Source organism: Phasianus colchicus, chromosome 13 (genome assembly GCF_987193195.1).
Source record: "Phasianus colchicus chromosome 13, bPhaCol1.hap1.1, whole genome shotgun sequence".
Classification (NCBI taxonomy): Eukaryota; Metazoa; Chordata; class Aves; order Galliformes; family Phasianidae; genus Phasianus; species Phasianus colchicus.
The window spans coordinates 5105131-5122943 of NC_143448.1; the positions used below are offsets into that span (position 1 = coordinate 5105131).

Genomic DNA, 17813 nt, shown 5'->3' on the forward strand with positions numbered 1-17813 from the left:
AGCATTTTTTCACATTACACAAGGGAATTTTTTATTTTATTGTTTTTACCTTTAAAAGAATCATTCAGTTAAAATAAATTTCGGGAAAAAGCATTGCCTGCAGACTACCTTCAGAAATACCTTTTTGATTTAACTTAATGCTGTGGAAGTTAAGCATGCACCAAAACACTGCACTTTTTATGTTAAATTGCTGTTGAATTTGTTAACCCACAATTGATTTCCTGTGTTATGGAATCTTAGAGATTACAGCTAACTTGAAGCAACAGGGATAATTCTCGATGTTAATGCTCCATTTCTATGCATTTTTATAAAGTCGGTGCTTCCTGTTGCATTAAAACTGCGGCTCAACATTGCCCCCTGCTGTCAGTTCGTGAAACACAAAGGACAAAATGTAGGTTAAAAACAAAAAACCCACCCCACCTCCAAGTCCAAAATACAGTAAGCATCAGATTTACTCAGAGACCCAACAAAACAGACATTCCCAATTAACATTCTCTTCTGTCTCCGTCAATAGTTGAAATTAATTGTGATTAGTGTATTATAAGTCATAAAACATTAAAGCAATTTTTAAAATTTAAATTGGAAGCAGCTTCTGTCTTGGCCCAAGCATCAGCTCGCTGATAAATATCATCCCGAGGCCTGTTGAAAGGAGATACACTGACGCCACCATGTTTCTAATTAGAGACACATGGCAGTGTCACACCAATTGCAGAAAACCTAACCCTAGAGAATTCCCTGCTTTGCTGTTTTTCCATGTTCTCAACACACAATGGATATAAAATAACAATCAAACGTTCTTGTCTCTACCTCATCTAAGCCTCTGTTACAAGGGGGTAAGTTGTCATTTGAAAGAAAAACAAACTAAAGGGTTGTTTTTTTTTTTTTAAATGATAAAGGTCGCTCCAGATTAGCTGATTTTGAGAACAGAAAGATGAGGAAAAATACAAAGATAAACAGGTCAAATTTTTCCCCCTCTTTTATTGTATGACAGTCCAAAGTTCAGCAATTCCTCACAGCAACTGATTTCACACACAAACATCCCACTTCTCCACACTTACTTTCCAGAGTCAAAATCAGCTGTTGCCATGAAAAGCTTCCAGATACTTGTGAACATGTTAGAGAGTAATAACGTTTCTCTCAAAACTCAATTAGCAGCCTCTTTTTGCACCACGCCTCTGGAGATTTAAAAAAATTTCAACAAGCGATATTCAGTATCCTCAACCACAAGACAAACTCCTCCAAGATGAGGGATGAGCTGAGGCTTACACAGCGACCACCAGAAACGACGTAAAAGAAGCTTCTCGTGGAGGTGTAAGGATATCAGCAAGACATGACTGCCCATGTAGTTCCTTCTGCTTACAGATCTAGAAGCAGGTATATTGGCAATTGTGTTGAACACTTGCAAAGTCCCCCACCTGAGTCTCTACTTAGCAAAAGCAAGCGAGCTAAGGGTGGTCACCCAGACAGTTTTGAAGGAAGGCAACAATGTACTTTTGAAAACACAGCAGCTATCCTGCCTCTAGTTATCCAAGAAACTAATCACCTCTAGCCGGTCCTAGCCAGGGTGTAATTGTGCACATGAACTACTAACAGATAGGTGCACCTCCACATCATCAGATTTTACCCTAAACTTTCCCCAGATACAGTCAGCACTGTTGTGACTGGCAGAGTTGTGCTGTCTATCTTGGTGCTGAATGGAAAAGTGGCACTGCACAGTTCTGGGTGCCAGTTGGTGTGATGCAGTAACTGCCCATCAACTTCTGACGCTGCCAAACTTTAAAAACAAGCCGAATCAGGAAACAATTAAAATATCCTCTTGGTTTTTGGATCTTATTTTGCTCATATTTGTTTTGGCTACTGGGGGAGAGAAACAAGAGGAAGCACTGGAAGGCTGACACTTATTCTACTTTTCATATGTTCTGAATAAAGCAGAAATCCTGTTACTACAGTATAATTAAAAACGTAACTGTTAGTGCTCTCAGAATTAAACTCCAGAAAGCTTCAGACTATGAAACCAGTACTTACCATAATCTCCATTTTTCTCCAAAATTCTTCCAGTTTAGCCATAGGCTTAAGCCACCAGTCAGTGCATTTCAAATACCTCTTGCCTTGAAACCAAAACTGCCTAAGCCACTCAAATTCAACCTGCAAGACAAGAACACGTGGTTGTGTAAGTCATTTATTTGTCACTAACTGTGGCAGGACTGGGGTAGTACATGAGTACAGATATACCTAAACAATCCTTTGGAAAATGACAAGACTACTGAAGCATTCATCTCTAAAAACGTCCTTATGCACAGTTGTTATTTTTATTTAGTAATACAAAGTACAGAATAAAATTGCAGCACTAAATTGTGCTAGAACACAGCCTAGTCAATTGCTATGTATAACAAGCACAGCTTTATAATGAAAAATAGTTTCCCCAAGTTTACCAACCAGTCTGGTTACCAGACAAACTGCCAGTAGCCTCAGGATGAGCTGCAGTGCTGCAGCCAGGCTCGTGCTCCCTCTACTGAACCTCCTGTACAGCCAACCTGCCCTGTGCATACTGAGAGTGGAAAGGCAGCTGTCTGCTGCTTGGCACATTGGGAAGAACAGGCCCCACCGCTTTTCTGTTTATGTGGGAACTGTGCTTTACAAAGAAAACATTATCCCAACAAAGCAATAAGGCTTTATGATGAGAAAAGCATTGCTTTTATTCAGAATATGAAATACAAATCATACAGTACGTTGCTAGTTTATTTGTTGTTAGTTTTTAATTTCATATGAGCAGCTCTTCAGCTTTAAGGCATGATAGTTATACATAGCTGATCAAATATTCTTCAAGCAAAATAATTCTATTTACCCTAATTCCTGCTGAGCCTGATTGCTATCTTTAATAGCAATCCATAGTTCCAGCCTTTAGGATTATGTACTTATTTTTGTTGTGGTAGTTACATTTCACCACGTTCAAAGTTGCTTTAGTCATTACTTGCTTCCACAGAAGATTTTATTCATCCCTGCTTGACTCCACAGTAAACAAAGGCAACCTGACAATGTGAAGGAGTCAAGAAAACTGCCCAAAGCTGTCACCAAACTCTTTGCAGCAGGCTACAGAATTCTCAGAGTGCTTCTGCTAACTCGATGCTTGGTCAATACAGTTATGAGTGCAATAAAAGAAACAGAAATTTGAAATGTTTAGAATGAGCATTAACTTTGTTAGTAAAATATAACATGATTAGTTGACAGATGCAAATCTTGGAATATTTTCAAAAATTGACTGTAACCTTAGTGGCTTATAGTACAAAAGTCTGGGGACGTACACCCTACATAAAAATAGCTGAAGTAGTATTTACTGCCTATGAAGTACCAATCTATGCTTCATTAAAAATCAGTACACAATGTTTCAGGATGGCTGAGCACACCAACAGTTCAACAAGAGCTTTGAGTACTCACTACTCCCTTTTTCTTCCCTATTTTTGCTGGCTGCTTTCACTGAGAGGGCAATAACACAAGATATCTGGCAAATATGATTCAGGAAATGAACCACATTAAGCCATTAATCAAAGAAAAGCTATTTTAAAAAAATGAAAGCCAATGCTACAATATGGCTCATCATGATAATCTATTTCAGTCAATCTGATTTTTAACTATACTCATATTGATTTGTTACATTACTCTATGTAATTTCAGCCCAACTCAAGTCTGACATCTTGGCCAAACCTTTAATGCATCTTGATCCCTTACAGCATACACAAGAGCAATGGGCTAGTTAATTTTCTGCAGGATACCTGATCTCATCAGATGTCAGTGCACCAACATGTGGCTGTTAAGTGATGTGGACTGACACATACTGGGGCTCTTATGCACAGGTCAATATTCATCTCATGGTGCCTCAGTTTAGCTCTGAGTTAAAAGAAGAGGGGGGAAGAGAAGACCAACATTTCACCCACCAACTGAGCCACCAAGCAGACTGACAGCTGAGCTGCTGACTCTGACCAGGTGACTGCTGATTCTGAAAAAGTCATCTTGATGAAGCACAGGGACTAATTCCTCTATCACTTATGCTTTGAAATTAGTAAGCATGTACACTTCTGCTAAAAACCTGCAGAGATGCTAGTTATTCTGAGTTTGTTTGGTATTTTAAAATTAACACTAGCTCTAAATTAGCATGAATTCCTAAACTCTTCAGTTGAATTCTAGTCACTAATCTCTTCCTGCAGGAAGATGGCAATTGTACAGGCTTGCTTCCTTCCACCTCTTTATATGAAGAACTACTATACCAAGAAAAAACAAAACATGCTGGAGAGACAAAAACTCAATTCTAGCCTTAGTAGAACTAAAGGTAAAGGTACTAACATTCATCTGCAACAAAACACGCAGGTTAACTGTTTTTGCCAAGTGTTTTCCTGGGCTTAATTTAGAGAATCCTACATAATAGAGCAAGCTTTAGTTCAGATAAGAAAGCAATCTAAACAACAGCACAGGACAAAACTTAAACATACTAACATGGAAAGAAAATACATATGCTGCACATTCTAAGAAGATTTCTGTCTTCTAATTAATTTTTGAATTATGACTTACATCTGTGCAAGAAAGCTCAGAATCAGGTCTCATATGTTTAACCTCAGCAGATTTTCAGATTGTCCTTTAGCGATGATTAAAGGCCAGTTTTAGGTTATAGTCAATACTGGGTAGTAAAAGGCCAACAGTGGCATTTGACATTTTGTGAGTCGGTGCTCCTCAGTCACTTATTTAAAGGTATTGGTTATTAAATGCCACAGGTGATCTATATCTTGCTCTCCTGTACTATCCAGCCACCAACCATGCTGTAGGCTCAGCGTGGCATGCTAAAACATTTTAACCGTCCTTGCTGCACACACTGCTACCCTTCCTTAGCAGTGACCCAGCAGCTAACACCACATACCCTTGACTGAGCGAGCCCAGGCTTTTCCACAACCCTGCAGGCATACAAATGACAAACCGTGATAGATGTACCTACTGCTGCTATGAAAACAGATCTGCTGTAGCCAAGAGTCACTGTACTCAGGAGCAACAAAGCAACCAACTCAGTCTCAAATCTTCATCACAATAATCAGGGCTGAGCCAAAACCCCAGTGAGGACAACACCTCACTTCTTCAAACTTAAGTACTTACTTTGAAGCCTGACACATTTTAAACACAGCAGATGCTAAAAAGAAGTTCTTCAGGTGTTTCATTTCATAGAGAACTTGTGGCTGTTAGATCGGCATTGCTGAATAGGGAGCCTTGAGGCTTCTGTACACAAATTTTGCACTGCTCTCAGCAAGGTGGGTCTTTGTCACCCCAAGAACAGGTCACTGGCCAAACAGCAATCTGATAGCTTTAAAAAGTAACTGCACTTCATTCCTAACATCCCTTGTATCCAAGACAGGTCTCCAACAAGTGAACTCTGGGAAAACAAGCAATCACAGAATTGCCAGGGTTGGAAGGGACCTCAAGGATCACGAATCTCCAACCCCCCTGCCACACGCAGGGCCACCAACCATTCCACCTAATGCTAGACCAGACTGCCCAGGGCCCCATCCAACCTGGCCTTGAACACCTCCAGGGACGGGGCATCCACAGCCTCCCTGGGCAGCCTGTTCCAGTACCTCACCACTCTCTCCGTAAAGAATTTCCCCCTGACGTCCAACCTAGATCTCCCTTCCCTCAGCTTAAAACCATTTCCCCTTGTCCTGCTGTCACTCACCCTTTCAAAGAGTTGATTCCCCTCCTGTTTGTAGGCTCCCTTTAGGTACTGAAAGGCTGCAATGAGGTCACCCCGCAGCCTTCTTTTCTCCAGGCTGAACAAGCCCAGCTCTTTCAGCCTGTCCTCATAGGGGAGGTGCTCCAGTCCCCTGATCATCTTCGTGGCCCTCCTCTGGACCCTCTCCAACAGCTCAGAAAAGACATTCCCCAGATGCTCAACTCCACCTCTCTAACAGGTCTCTCTAGCCACCACAAAAATAGAAATACTAAAACTACACCTCTACTCCAGATCTTCAGTTCTAATTCGCTTTTTTCAGCACACCAAGTCCGTTTTCCTGTCCAGAAATACAGAAGAGAAAGCACAGAATCACATCTTACTCTTTCAGATGCACTGTTAGGCTCTTCCTCTCTGAATTAAAACGTGCGAGGAGCTCCAGTTATGACATTTGTAAGTAGAATACAACCGTATCATCTACTCTAGGGAAATAAAGACTACTTAATTTCAAGCTCATGATCTCTGGTCCAAAGGTAGATAAGCTGCATACCAAAACAGAAATTCAGAGCCAAAATTGGGTGACAGTTCTTCATCAATTCTATATTTGGCTTTAGCTACTTCAGTTTCATTTTTTTGTATTTAAAATAACAGAGAACTAAGAGGGCAAAGAAAAAAGTGACCAAGTCACTTGGTCATCATCACAACAATCAGATGTTAGAATCACTGTCATCAGTAGTTGACTAGTTTAATTCTTTAAAGAAAGAAAACATGCTCTTGTTCTTCATACGCCTTCACACGCAACATAAGCCTAAGACCTCAATAATGTGCCTAAAAATACAAAGATTTATCATACAGTAAGAAAAGAATGTAGGAAGTTTTCATATGCAAAAACCTGCATTAGCCTCACAGATCTGTATGTTTTCCCCTCAGCGATGTTTGAAGAAGATGCATTTAACACAATGATGAGCAACAGCTAACTTTGTCTACTTGCTCAGCTAATAAATGAAATTTAAATTGTATTTCAACATATAAAATTTGTACTTCAAGTGAAGAGGTGGCCTTAGGAAATAAAAAAAAGGCAAGTGGGTTTTCTTTTCGAAGGGAATATAGATCGTATGCGTCTACTCAGATTAAGTGCACAATATGTACAAGTTAAACAATGATTTCTGTTACAGCATATCCCATACGCATAACAGGAAACATCCCTGTATGTCACACAGCAGAATTATTCAGGTGACTGCAAACACCAGGGGCTAGTCTCTCACCTGATGTAAACGGCACAGAGCTTTGATGTTAAAGGACCCATGCAAATTTACACCAGCTGTGCTTGTGGCCCTAGCTGTGCAAACCACATATGCGTATAGTTTTATGGACTGAGCCTGATTAATGTTTTGTAAAGGCCTGCATGCATGAGACTTCTTTAAATAGCTCTAAGAGCCGTTCTGCTAAAAGTCAGGGGTACAAATCTTTTGCTGTCACTATACCCATTTTTACCAGCTTTGAACAAATAAAAATATGTTCTACCAACATTCAGTAGCAACACACAGTATTACATTCCTCAGCAGATAACAATTTAAACCCTTTACAAAAACGTACCATTCGAGTCAAAATTATTTCAGTACTACAGATGTTCTAATACAACGCTGAGTATACTTATTTTAGTAGTAGTACAGATTAGCTCCTTCAAAATGTTTGAATACAGAAACGCTGTAATTGATACTTAAGAAAAACTGACTCAGTTTTTCTCAGATTTCTTGCTTTCTATTGCTGTTTTTGAAGAGGTTGCCAGTGCTTTCGTTAAGAAGAGCTCAAAGTTTTGTTTCGGGTAGCAGTAGAACTCTCCAGAGCAACCAAACAATGTCACTTCAAACTCCTAATACATGCCTTGACTATGCTTTCTTTAAATAAAAAAAAGTAACTAACCAGCTTTGGAAAAGTCACCACCATGAGAAGACCCACCTATTGTGTCACGTTGCTGTCATTAACATAGAATAGCAGAGTTGCACTCCTCATGATACTGCCTACTTTCACATCAGAAGAAAGTACCATCTCCACAGCCGCCCCAAATAGATGTTTTAAAATGAATGTGCTTGCTAAGACTCGAGACCATGAAGCACCGTCAGGTTCATCAAACTTCTACAGAAGTGCACTGTTTCCCTTGTACGTTTTATAGCACAGAACAACTTGAAGTACGTTACAATTATTTTCACTATTTTCTTCAGAATGTACCTTAAAGCAGACATTCACAATCATCTCACACCTGCCATTCAGTAAAAAAAAAACAACCTTACAGATACCTTAATATCTGACAAGCAATTAAAAACATCTTACATGCATTTTTCCTCCCATTCCCCCCCACCCTCCACACCTGTCCCAGCAAAATGGTTTGTCCACCACACAATGATTTGGTAGCCTTGGCACGATGAAACCAATCCTACCAACTGCTCCTTACCTCTACCAGCAAAGGGATCTTAAAAAGTCAAAAATGAAAACTTCATGGCAATAAAAGTATCAGATCAGAGTTAATCCCGATGGCTGTAAACAATTAATAAATCATAAAAAGCACATTATCAACTTATGCAGCACCATGCTTTGTGAGCTGTTGAATGCAGCACCAGACTGCACCTCTCAGAACCCAGCTGCGGCATTTCTGATGCACATCTCACCTCATTATGTATTTCTTCCACTTGCTTTACAACTGCAGTTTCCACTGATTTCAGAGATAAAGCCATTGAATTAGGATCAGTTTGTAAATTCTGGAGTGCCAGTTCACATTGTCCAAATATGTATTCCAGTGTTCCTCTTGAACACTAAACATAGAATAAGAACAGATATTGAGCCATGTCAGAACACAGATGTTACTGAAGTAATACTGAACCATTTAGTTCTGAAATAAAGTGAAGGAGCAGAAGGGTTGCATTTCTGTAACTGTATTTTAAGATCTTTTAAACAAAAGCTTAATGCCCACTTTTTTTATATAGTTGTTAGAATAAACTACGCAAAAGACTGCTCAACCAAACATAACCAATCAGTAACCACAGACTGAATGGAGAAAGAATAGGACTAATTTTCCATTTACTTTATAATTACAGCAGATAAAAATATGGTCACATTTTCCATCAGTTGCATGTGTGTAGTTGTACAGGCTCCCAGTAAGACTTAAACAGAATTTGATATTCAGTTTGAGAGTGTTGTTTGTTTAGAAGATGTAGGTAACATGAACAGAACAGATTTACAATTATGCTGCTTTTGTTTTTACTTCTTTCAAAAAACTAGGATATTTAAAATTCCTTTCGAAAAAAAATTCCACACTATACAGAGGTTGAGACCATAATAGTTTACAAAAACAGAGCACAATCACTAAATAAAGAAGTTTTTAAATTGAAAATACGCATTTTCTTGCAAAATAACAGAGACAGGAGCAGAAGCTCAAAATACTCTTCAGGTAATATTCACAACTATTTTATTTTTTATTTTTTTTTAACTGCACAGTGCACTACTGCTTTATATCAAAGTCCATTTCAAGTAAGCAGAGTATAGTTTGGGAAATGAAGGCTTTCTTTTATTATACTTTTATTGTATTTGTCCATGTCTGATGATATTGCTTTTCTGTTATTATACAATAGTGTTACCTTTTGGCTTACTCAAAAAATAAAGTGGTAATTTTTTAATACACTTTAATTTCGATATCTTTTTACAATGCAGTCTATTGTTTTATTTCTGTATGCATTCCCATTTAAATACTCCATAAAGAAAACTTTTGCTAGAACTATGACAGGAGAAGGAATGGGGAGGTCTAGTAATCAAAGGCATCTTTACACTTGAGCATAATGCCAAAGTCTTGCTACCCAGAATGCCTGGCTGAAGTGGCTCACTATCATTTCTCTGCTTCTTCCATCCTAGAACATGCAAAAATGCAGACAGATCCAACTTAAAGCATACTTATGATTCATCTTAGTTCTTCTGCTCTTCTAAAGACTATTTTAGACTGTGGATATCGGTGGTGTGTACTGAGCATTTCTACCTCATCATAAATAACACCTTTCAGCTAGGAGTGGGACACAAACACATAAAAAAACTCAGGAAAAAATAGTTTTCTACATTTTTTTAAGCAATCCATGAGATGTGGCATAGCACATTTCTATTCGCATCTTACATGAATAACTGTAAACTTAGGTAAATTACTAACAAAGAAACAACCATACCTCCATCCAACTATAAACAATTAGTGGTGGTTCAAGGAAACATTCTGATTAAATGTAATCCAATGCAGTTCTAGATAAGGCAGATGCAACATGATGCTACATTTACAGTACTGGAGTATTAGTTTGATGAACGACCAAGTAGAAAAACCATAGTTTATACTCACATCTGCCACTCTGTGAGTGGAGCTGAACCGAGGCGAAAAGCCAGCCAGAACACAGTGCTGGTGTGTCATGTTGAGATCATCTGGGGAAAGATTAGGAAACCTTGAGTACAGGAAAAAAATATATATATTCAGAGAAACTAATTGATACACAGCCAGAATAAAAAACAATACACTAAGCATAGAAATGAAGAATTCAGTTAATAGTATCGTCATAGAGCTCTGGTGCTTAGCAGAGCATAGCTATTCACTGTTCTAGCATTACAAACAACCCTGCTATTGCTTTCTCTCAGTTTCTCTAGAGTAGAAGTAGTGTTTTTCCCACCTCTTATAGACATGAAAAATGAAAGACTACTTGGAAACTGCAACCCTCTTTTCTCAAATCATTGAACAATAAAACATTTCTTGTGGAAAAAAAAAAAAGGGAAAAATAGGAAAGAAAAAGAAGGGAAAAAGAAGGATGGACAAAAGGATGGAAGATAAAACATGTCTTTTGTCTTGTGTTGTGTTTTTTTTCTTTCTGAAATTCACAGCTCAGAATCAAAAAATTGGGAACACCAGAAAGTGCAACCTGCTGTAAGCCATCTCCCTGACATTTTATTGAGGCTTTCTTGTAGCTGGCCTGCCACAGACTGCAGTGAGCAAGTTGGCCAGAAAGCAGCCCCTTCACCCTGCTCTGAAAACCACTGCAGACAGAATCTACTTGGTTTGACTTTCATTGAAATTATTCTAGCTACAGAAAGCTCAAATTCTGAGAAATTAGCACATTTTAGTGGAAATACATCGCCCTGAAGAAATTCAGTCTACATCTAGAAGCAGCATTCAGTGTTATATTGAGCATCATTCACAAAGTGCTTTAAATTCAGTTTCAGTGTTAAAATTATGTGGCCCTCTAAACTCAACAAGACAGGAGAATATATGAACAAGTGCTGTAAATTAAGTCCTGAGTTACACTTACATAAGTTAGTACAGATTAATAAATCCATGAACAAGTTAACGTGGAGTCAGTACCGCCCTGCATCCCTCCTGCTCTGAAAACTGCATGCAGGCAAGTTATTTATCATCAATTCTCCCACATTTGTGGTTAGATAAGAGCTAATATGGCATCTCTTCTGCCTTCAGACATCAAGTCCTTATCTCACTACAAATTCCAGTGGATTCTGGCATGGAGATCTCATTTCAGTGTTTATCAAAAAACTCTTAAAACATATATGAATTCTATTATGTGAGTGCCAACTTTAAATCAGTTTCTGTTCTTACTAACAATATTCTAAAAGTTTTGGTTGTGTTGAAGTAACAAAACTCAGTAACAGATACCCAATGATCAAGTGCCAGAAAAATAAATTCAGTTTTCTATCTGAAATGGAGTGCCCAGGAATCAAAGAAACCACCACTATTTACTGCAGAAGTACATAAGGCAAAAATCTGTATTTCTAGTAAATTGATTTTTTTGTTCTTTTACTTCCAGCAGCTTCTGCCCCACACTTCCCAATGAATTATCTGCTACCTTATGGTCAGATCCCATTATAGGACTACTGAGACAAATCTGGGCAAGATTTATTAAAAGAAATGAATCACAAGTATGACTGTATACAGGTGGTCAAAGCCACTTTGTAAAACAGTTATCAACCTGAAGCCTGTTTAAGTAATTTGGAGGTCCAGTGCAAAAGGATTTTGACTTTTCAGATGTAATACCAAGAAGTCATGAGACTGTTTAGTAGATTATCTGATTACTTGCAAACGCATACAACTCTTTCACAGAATCACCAACTGCAGAAACTTCAGATAATATAACTCATATAAAGCACAGACACACAAAGGATTTTTTATTTATTATAGAACCTTATTCCTCATATCTGCAGACAAAAAGGTTTAAGGTACATGGTGCTTTAATACACTGATCCATGCAAGAAGTGTAGTTGTAACTGGCACGGAAAAAAAACACTAAGGAAAAGAGACTTCCTAGAATTTGCATGGAAAAGTGCAGAAGGAGTTTAGACTTTTTCAAATAAAGCAGCACCAGCATGGTCTAATATTATCCCTGTTCCTGTACAGCCTCTTTCAAAAGAGCAAACTAAAAAGAATATGTATGATGTATGCATGCACATATATGCATGAATATTTAAATTCTGCTACCTAATTGGCAGAGCATCAGTAGAATGATGAGTCAAATCACTCAAAAAAATGACGACTGCATACTGTACAGCACTGTCTAAAGTAACAAATGCAAAATAAAAAGAAATAAATTTGAAGCTGATCCTTACTAAAGGAGCATGGAATAAAGGCTAAAAATGCAGCTACCTCTAGCTGAAGAACTTCTCAGGAAGGCACAAACCACAGTTCATAAAATGCTCTGAAGAACAACAGCAGTTTACACTGTCTTTATCAACTTCTTAAAAAGTTCAGGAAGAATACTTGTATTTGGACACTCATCTTAATTTCACAAAGCAGGTAAAATGAGTTTAAAGCACAGGCCAACGCCTGGATATTCCACTCACCTCAAATACCTACAAATACAGGTGAAATTAACTCATGCTATTCATTTCTGTAACTACATTACATAAGTGAATTTTTTGTTGTTTTTTTGTTCATTTTACTATGTTATAGCGCAACTTACAAGATCATTTTCCCATTATTTACACTTCTTATCAATTCAATTTCTATGCAGCTACACACATAACAGCACTCAGGTTGGCTGATGACTCGCAAATCCAGACTAAAAAACAAAGATAGCAGTAACTGCCAGGAAGAATTTAAACATGTGCCATTTTATCAAACTCTTCTGACTGTAGGAACACTAATAAAATGGTTTTAATACACTTATGACTACTTATGCTCACAAATCAGGTGGTACTCTTGGACATAAGGGGCTGGTTACAGTGACTGACAAGAGGTGATAGAAACCAACTCTTCTTTCACCCATCTCCTAGTAATGCTTCAACAACAGAAAACCAAGTCAACCTAATTTCACTGTATGTCAGCAGAAAGTACCAGGAAGGCTATGTCTCCTTCCCCCCAAAATTACAGGTCAATGGAGCGTGTCTTGCAGCACTTGTCTTTCATATCAGAAAGCCAGAAGGATGATCTGGCCCTAATTAAGAAATATGTTTAGTTTTTAAACGAGAAAGTGTGCACAAACAAAATGCCAAGTGAATTGAGAGGCTGAACTAAATAAAGATGTCTCCAATTTGCCAAACTTCATGATCAAAGTTCAGTAACAACAAGTTTCTGGGGTTCGAAGTCTTAATAATCAAGGAATATAGCATTTGGATTAAATGTGGAGTCAAGAAAAAAACATGGGGTTAAAAAACTCCAACACATTCAAGATGCTAGGGAGCAAAAAGGGTTCAAGTTAGTTTGTGGAAATAGAAGCAGATTCAATACCTAGAAATAGTTTAATGAGCTATTATATACACGTGGAAGTGTTTCCATTTAATACTTATCTCTAACCACAAGCCAACCTCTGCAATGTGTGCACCCAACTTCTAGATGGTAATGAAAATTATTTTTTGATGCTCCTTCGACTATAATCTGCTAGTGGGTGGGGAGGGATATAAGACTCCAAATTCATCTTCATGCTGTTTTAAAACCCTAACCTTCAAGCAAGAGTTTGATCTATGGGAAACAGCTGCAGAAAAGTAAATCTTCTCCCTTTGAAAAAGTCCAGAGTGTATTTTTGTTAAGTATGTTTTGAAGTCATGGTAGGAAAATTAGTGAAAATTGTAAATCTGCTTGCCAATCTGGTTGTGTCTAAGTCAAAGATTAGGGGAAAGATTCCAATTTAATACTAAGACCATGACAACCCTACTTAAGCATGCTCTAGGGCAGAGCAGATGGGGCCCTTTGCTCACCTCCACACGTTTTGGATTTATTGCATGCACCCAACACGTTTCATATTAGACACCCCTTGACTGTGTACTTGAGACAGCAGGGTTCAGTATGCACTTCCTCTGCAGACCAATATATTATTCTAAATTGGGCTAAAGTGTTTCCGTTTTGTGATATAAAGTTCAGATTGGAGGTTTTTTAGGCAGTAGACTTACAGACCTTCAGCAAATCTTTTGTCTTCGTATCAAGAAAGGCTAACCTCAAAAAAAGCCTGTGTTACTGAATAATTATGGATTTTGTTTCACTGTGTTTCAGTAAAATACATTAATACTATTGTAATATCTTCAAATGCATGGATTTGATCACCTCATGCTTAGCACCAACATGTACTATTGCTTATTATTTCAACTAAAGAGGAATGCTGAGAATGAAGGTGTAAACTTTAAGACTGCATTTTATTTAAATGCCTTCCAGAATAGAGGAGGTATTGAAGAGGGGAACAAACTAAAGTTTTAAACACTTACCAGAAATGCTAAAACAAATTTAAATATCCTCTGTAGTACTATGAAATACCCACAGATTAGGATTCATTAATTTCGTTATTTGCACTCTTCTCAAAGAAACATTAAATTACCATGTTTCCATACACTAGATTAACACAAAATTAGGAAACAGTTGAGATATTATGGGTACAGGAATTATTAGAACCTGACTTCAAATACAAGCAGCATACCAAATTTGATACGTCAGTATTTTACAATTCTTACATCAAGAAGCATGCACTACACCATTTCAGAAATTGAAATAACAGACCTGTAGTGCCTGCAAGTTAGTCACTGCAGTTGGATGAATCAAAGCTCACAAGAAAGAGCACAGTCTTACTGGTTGGCCCCTTCTACATCAACAGATGCTACCAGCTGATACCCTGAGGTGCAACACTCATCCTAATACTACATTTTCTACATACTTTGCATGCTGCTTCCACTGCTTTTAATAAAATGCCAGCAAGATGATTACACTTACTGAAATGATGTTCTGGAAGGCACGATGTTTAAAGGAACTAGATAAATTAAGCTAAACTTCTGTTCTCTAGTGTGAAGCTACCTCTTAGAAAAAAAAATCATATTTTATCTGTTAGTCATATCCTCAAGATGTCTTCCCTGAAAATTCAGTTAACAAAACCAGCATGGTATAAAAAACTAAAACTGTATACATCCACCAATATTGTCTGTCTCTCACTTCAAGCAACAGAACATGATAAAGGCAGTTACAATGTACACTGAAACTAAATAAAAGTTTTAGAATGCTGGCGGACTGCTGCCAATAAGAAATGCTCAAACACATCTACTTATACGTATTATTTAAGTAACTGAGAAAAAATGCAAAGGCAGAAGAGATTACTTAACACCTGGCCTACAGAGCTAACTGCAGTTCTCTGTGAAGCATTAATAAGAAAGAGATTTACACATTATCTTCTGAAGAATGTTTAACATCATGTTTGTTTCCATCTAAACACGATAATCATGTTTTCTGTTACATAAACTAATTTTCTGAGCCAACCTTCATGCAGCATTCCCAAGACTGTAGTTACAGTACATACATTCTGTCGAGAATGAGAAATATCCTTATAATCTGGTAACTCACTCAACTATAATTCACAATACAGTGCTATAAAAATAGTGGTCAGACCCCTTGCTTTATTACTTTCCTTCTGAATCTGCTGCCCAGCAAAGCTGATTAAGCACAAACTTTCCAGTCAGTTAAGATGAGATGAAAGGTTTACTTGATGCCTGAACCAGAACTGAACAAACATATTAATAACTACCTTTCTAGAAATGTTTAGCTGCCATCTAAACTTCACTTTCATATAAGAAATGTCTGTCTTCTTCAATGCTACTGCCCTGTATCTTTCCAAATACAAAAGGGGAGACACACCTGCACTTTTACACCACTGTACCAAAGAAGCTCTCATCTTAACACTTTTTCTGTTTGTGTATGAATGCACTTATGAACACAGGCATCCCAGTTTTTACACAGATTCTTCATTGATGATGATGCACATGATTTGATGAGGAAACTATAAAAAACAGTACTGTTTAAGATGACAACAAAGATATTGCACATATTAAACTTTTTTCATAGTTGTTGAGAGGCTACAAGGTAAAATGAAGAAAACTATTCAGCCTAACAAGTTGCTGTGTGATACAGCATCCTAAGGGAGTTCTGTACTATCTACCTCCCAAGACACAAACAGGGAACAGAAAGCTTTCTCCTTCTTCTAAGGTGCCTGTTTAGTGGGTTGCTTTTGCAGGCAAACACAACCATGTCAGAGTTTGTTCATGTATTTTTGATTGTGTGATTTACAATTCCATTTGTTCAAATAAAAACACACAAAAAAAACACAAGCCAAAAGAGAAAATAACAGTTTTATGCCAACAAGTCTTAACCAAAGTCCTCATCTTATCTGGAAAACCTCGGTGTTTGAGCTCAGCTTCAAGTAAATGAGCTCAGTTTAATTGTATTTTTTTCCCAATCCTCTGAACATGAGACATCGAGTCTCACTCTTAAAGTATGTCAGCTTTGTTCATTATGATCTTAGTTTAATCCCACTACTGGGAAATGGATATGTTCGAATATACACATAGAAAAGTGCAGCTGAACGAAGGGAATGTCATGTCTTCATGTCTAAAACAGGTGACCAATAAAACATCCACAGACGAGTACAATGGATACCTCAGGAATCATGGAACCAAACTATAACTGCTGCAGTCATTGTTTGTGTAGTATGTAGACAAATCATAACCCAAACCTCATGAACAGGATTTTTTTTTGTTAAACAAGGCAGACAAATTCTTAAGAGTTATTTAGTAAAACTGCAACAAAAACTGGCGCCTACAAATATAAGAATTGAACAGGAACAGCTCAAGTTCTCACAAAATCTGAAGAAACCCTACTTATGTTTTACAGTCTGATTTGAACTATCAACTCCAATTATACAACAGACAGGGAAAAAGCACTCCATTTTTTGCTTTTGTTTTTCACTGAAGCAAAAGAAACGCTATAAGAGAAAGTTCCTCAGAATTGGTCAGAATAGGACTAATACATATATTCAAGGCACATCTTCTGTTCTGCTAAATTAGGAGACTACTAACTGAAAGAAAGAAGTGAAAGTTTATCAGCTTCTGTGTTTCCAACAGAACATTCAACTTCCCAGCCCTTGAAAATTACCAAGCATCAAGTAGAAGTCGCCTTGGCGAAGTGGTATTGCTAATCCAGGTGTCTCTATGTCCCATGCTACCTTCAAGCCCACGTGCCAAACAGCTGGGTCTCTTCCCTTCAGGTTCCAATCACTAGTTTCTTCAGCTGATGAATCTTTAAAGAGAGATGAGGAAGAAAAAATGAACATAAAGATAATAAGATGACAACCATAAAATAGAATATCTTGTCTAACAATACACACAATGATAATCCACATTGGTACAGACTGAATAGGCTTAAGTTTTCCACAGTCTCCAACTGGTGTAAGCAACTTCTCCAAGGTTAAAAAAAAAAAACAAAAAAAAACCTCAATTGGTACAAAAATATCATAAGATATTAAGACTTTTTTGCAAGTAATTTTACTAAGATGAAAACTTCATGTTAATTACAAAGTAAAGGAAACCAAAGTCCCCAATGGATTCAAGTTTTTCTGATATTGTCAATACACATAATGAGAGATTTACAAATACCAACTTTTCTCATTAATTACAAGAACTACAATCAAAGAAAAAGAAGAAAGAGGTGGATCACTGATTAAGAACAGCTAACTTCTAAAAATTATTTCAAGTCAAATTGCAGGTTTGTTTATATATTTGTAATTTCACTAAATCATACAAAGTGAAGTAACATGCACATATAATGCTGTAATGCAATGGG

The 17813-nt window shown here is 37.5% G+C and overlaps 1 protein-coding gene across 12 annotated transcripts in view; it reads right to left on the reverse strand.

Moving 5' to 3' along the window:
• Positions 1–17813, reverse strand: part of FTO (FTO alpha-ketoglutarate dependent dioxygenase) — a 228494-nt gene that overhangs the window by 160459 nt on the left and 50222 nt on the right. For 9 of the 12 annotated variants that reach the window (XM_090149890.1, XM_090149895.1, XM_090149893.1 and 6 more), the window contains exons 4-7: positions 17127–17270; positions 10074–10153; positions 8371–8514; positions 2026–2145 (exon numbers count right to left, since the gene is read on the reverse strand). In XM_090149890.1, the coding sequence (XP_090006016.1) occupies positions 2026–2145; positions 8371–8514; positions 10074–10153; positions 17127–17270 (488 nt within the window). Of the gene's footprint in view, positions 1–4; positions 640–676; positions 1365–2025; positions 2146–8370; positions 8515–10073; positions 10154–17126; positions 17271–17813 lie in introns of those variants that run through there. The other 3 variants (XM_090149901.1, XM_090149897.1, XM_090149899.1) reach the window with 3 other exon arrangements.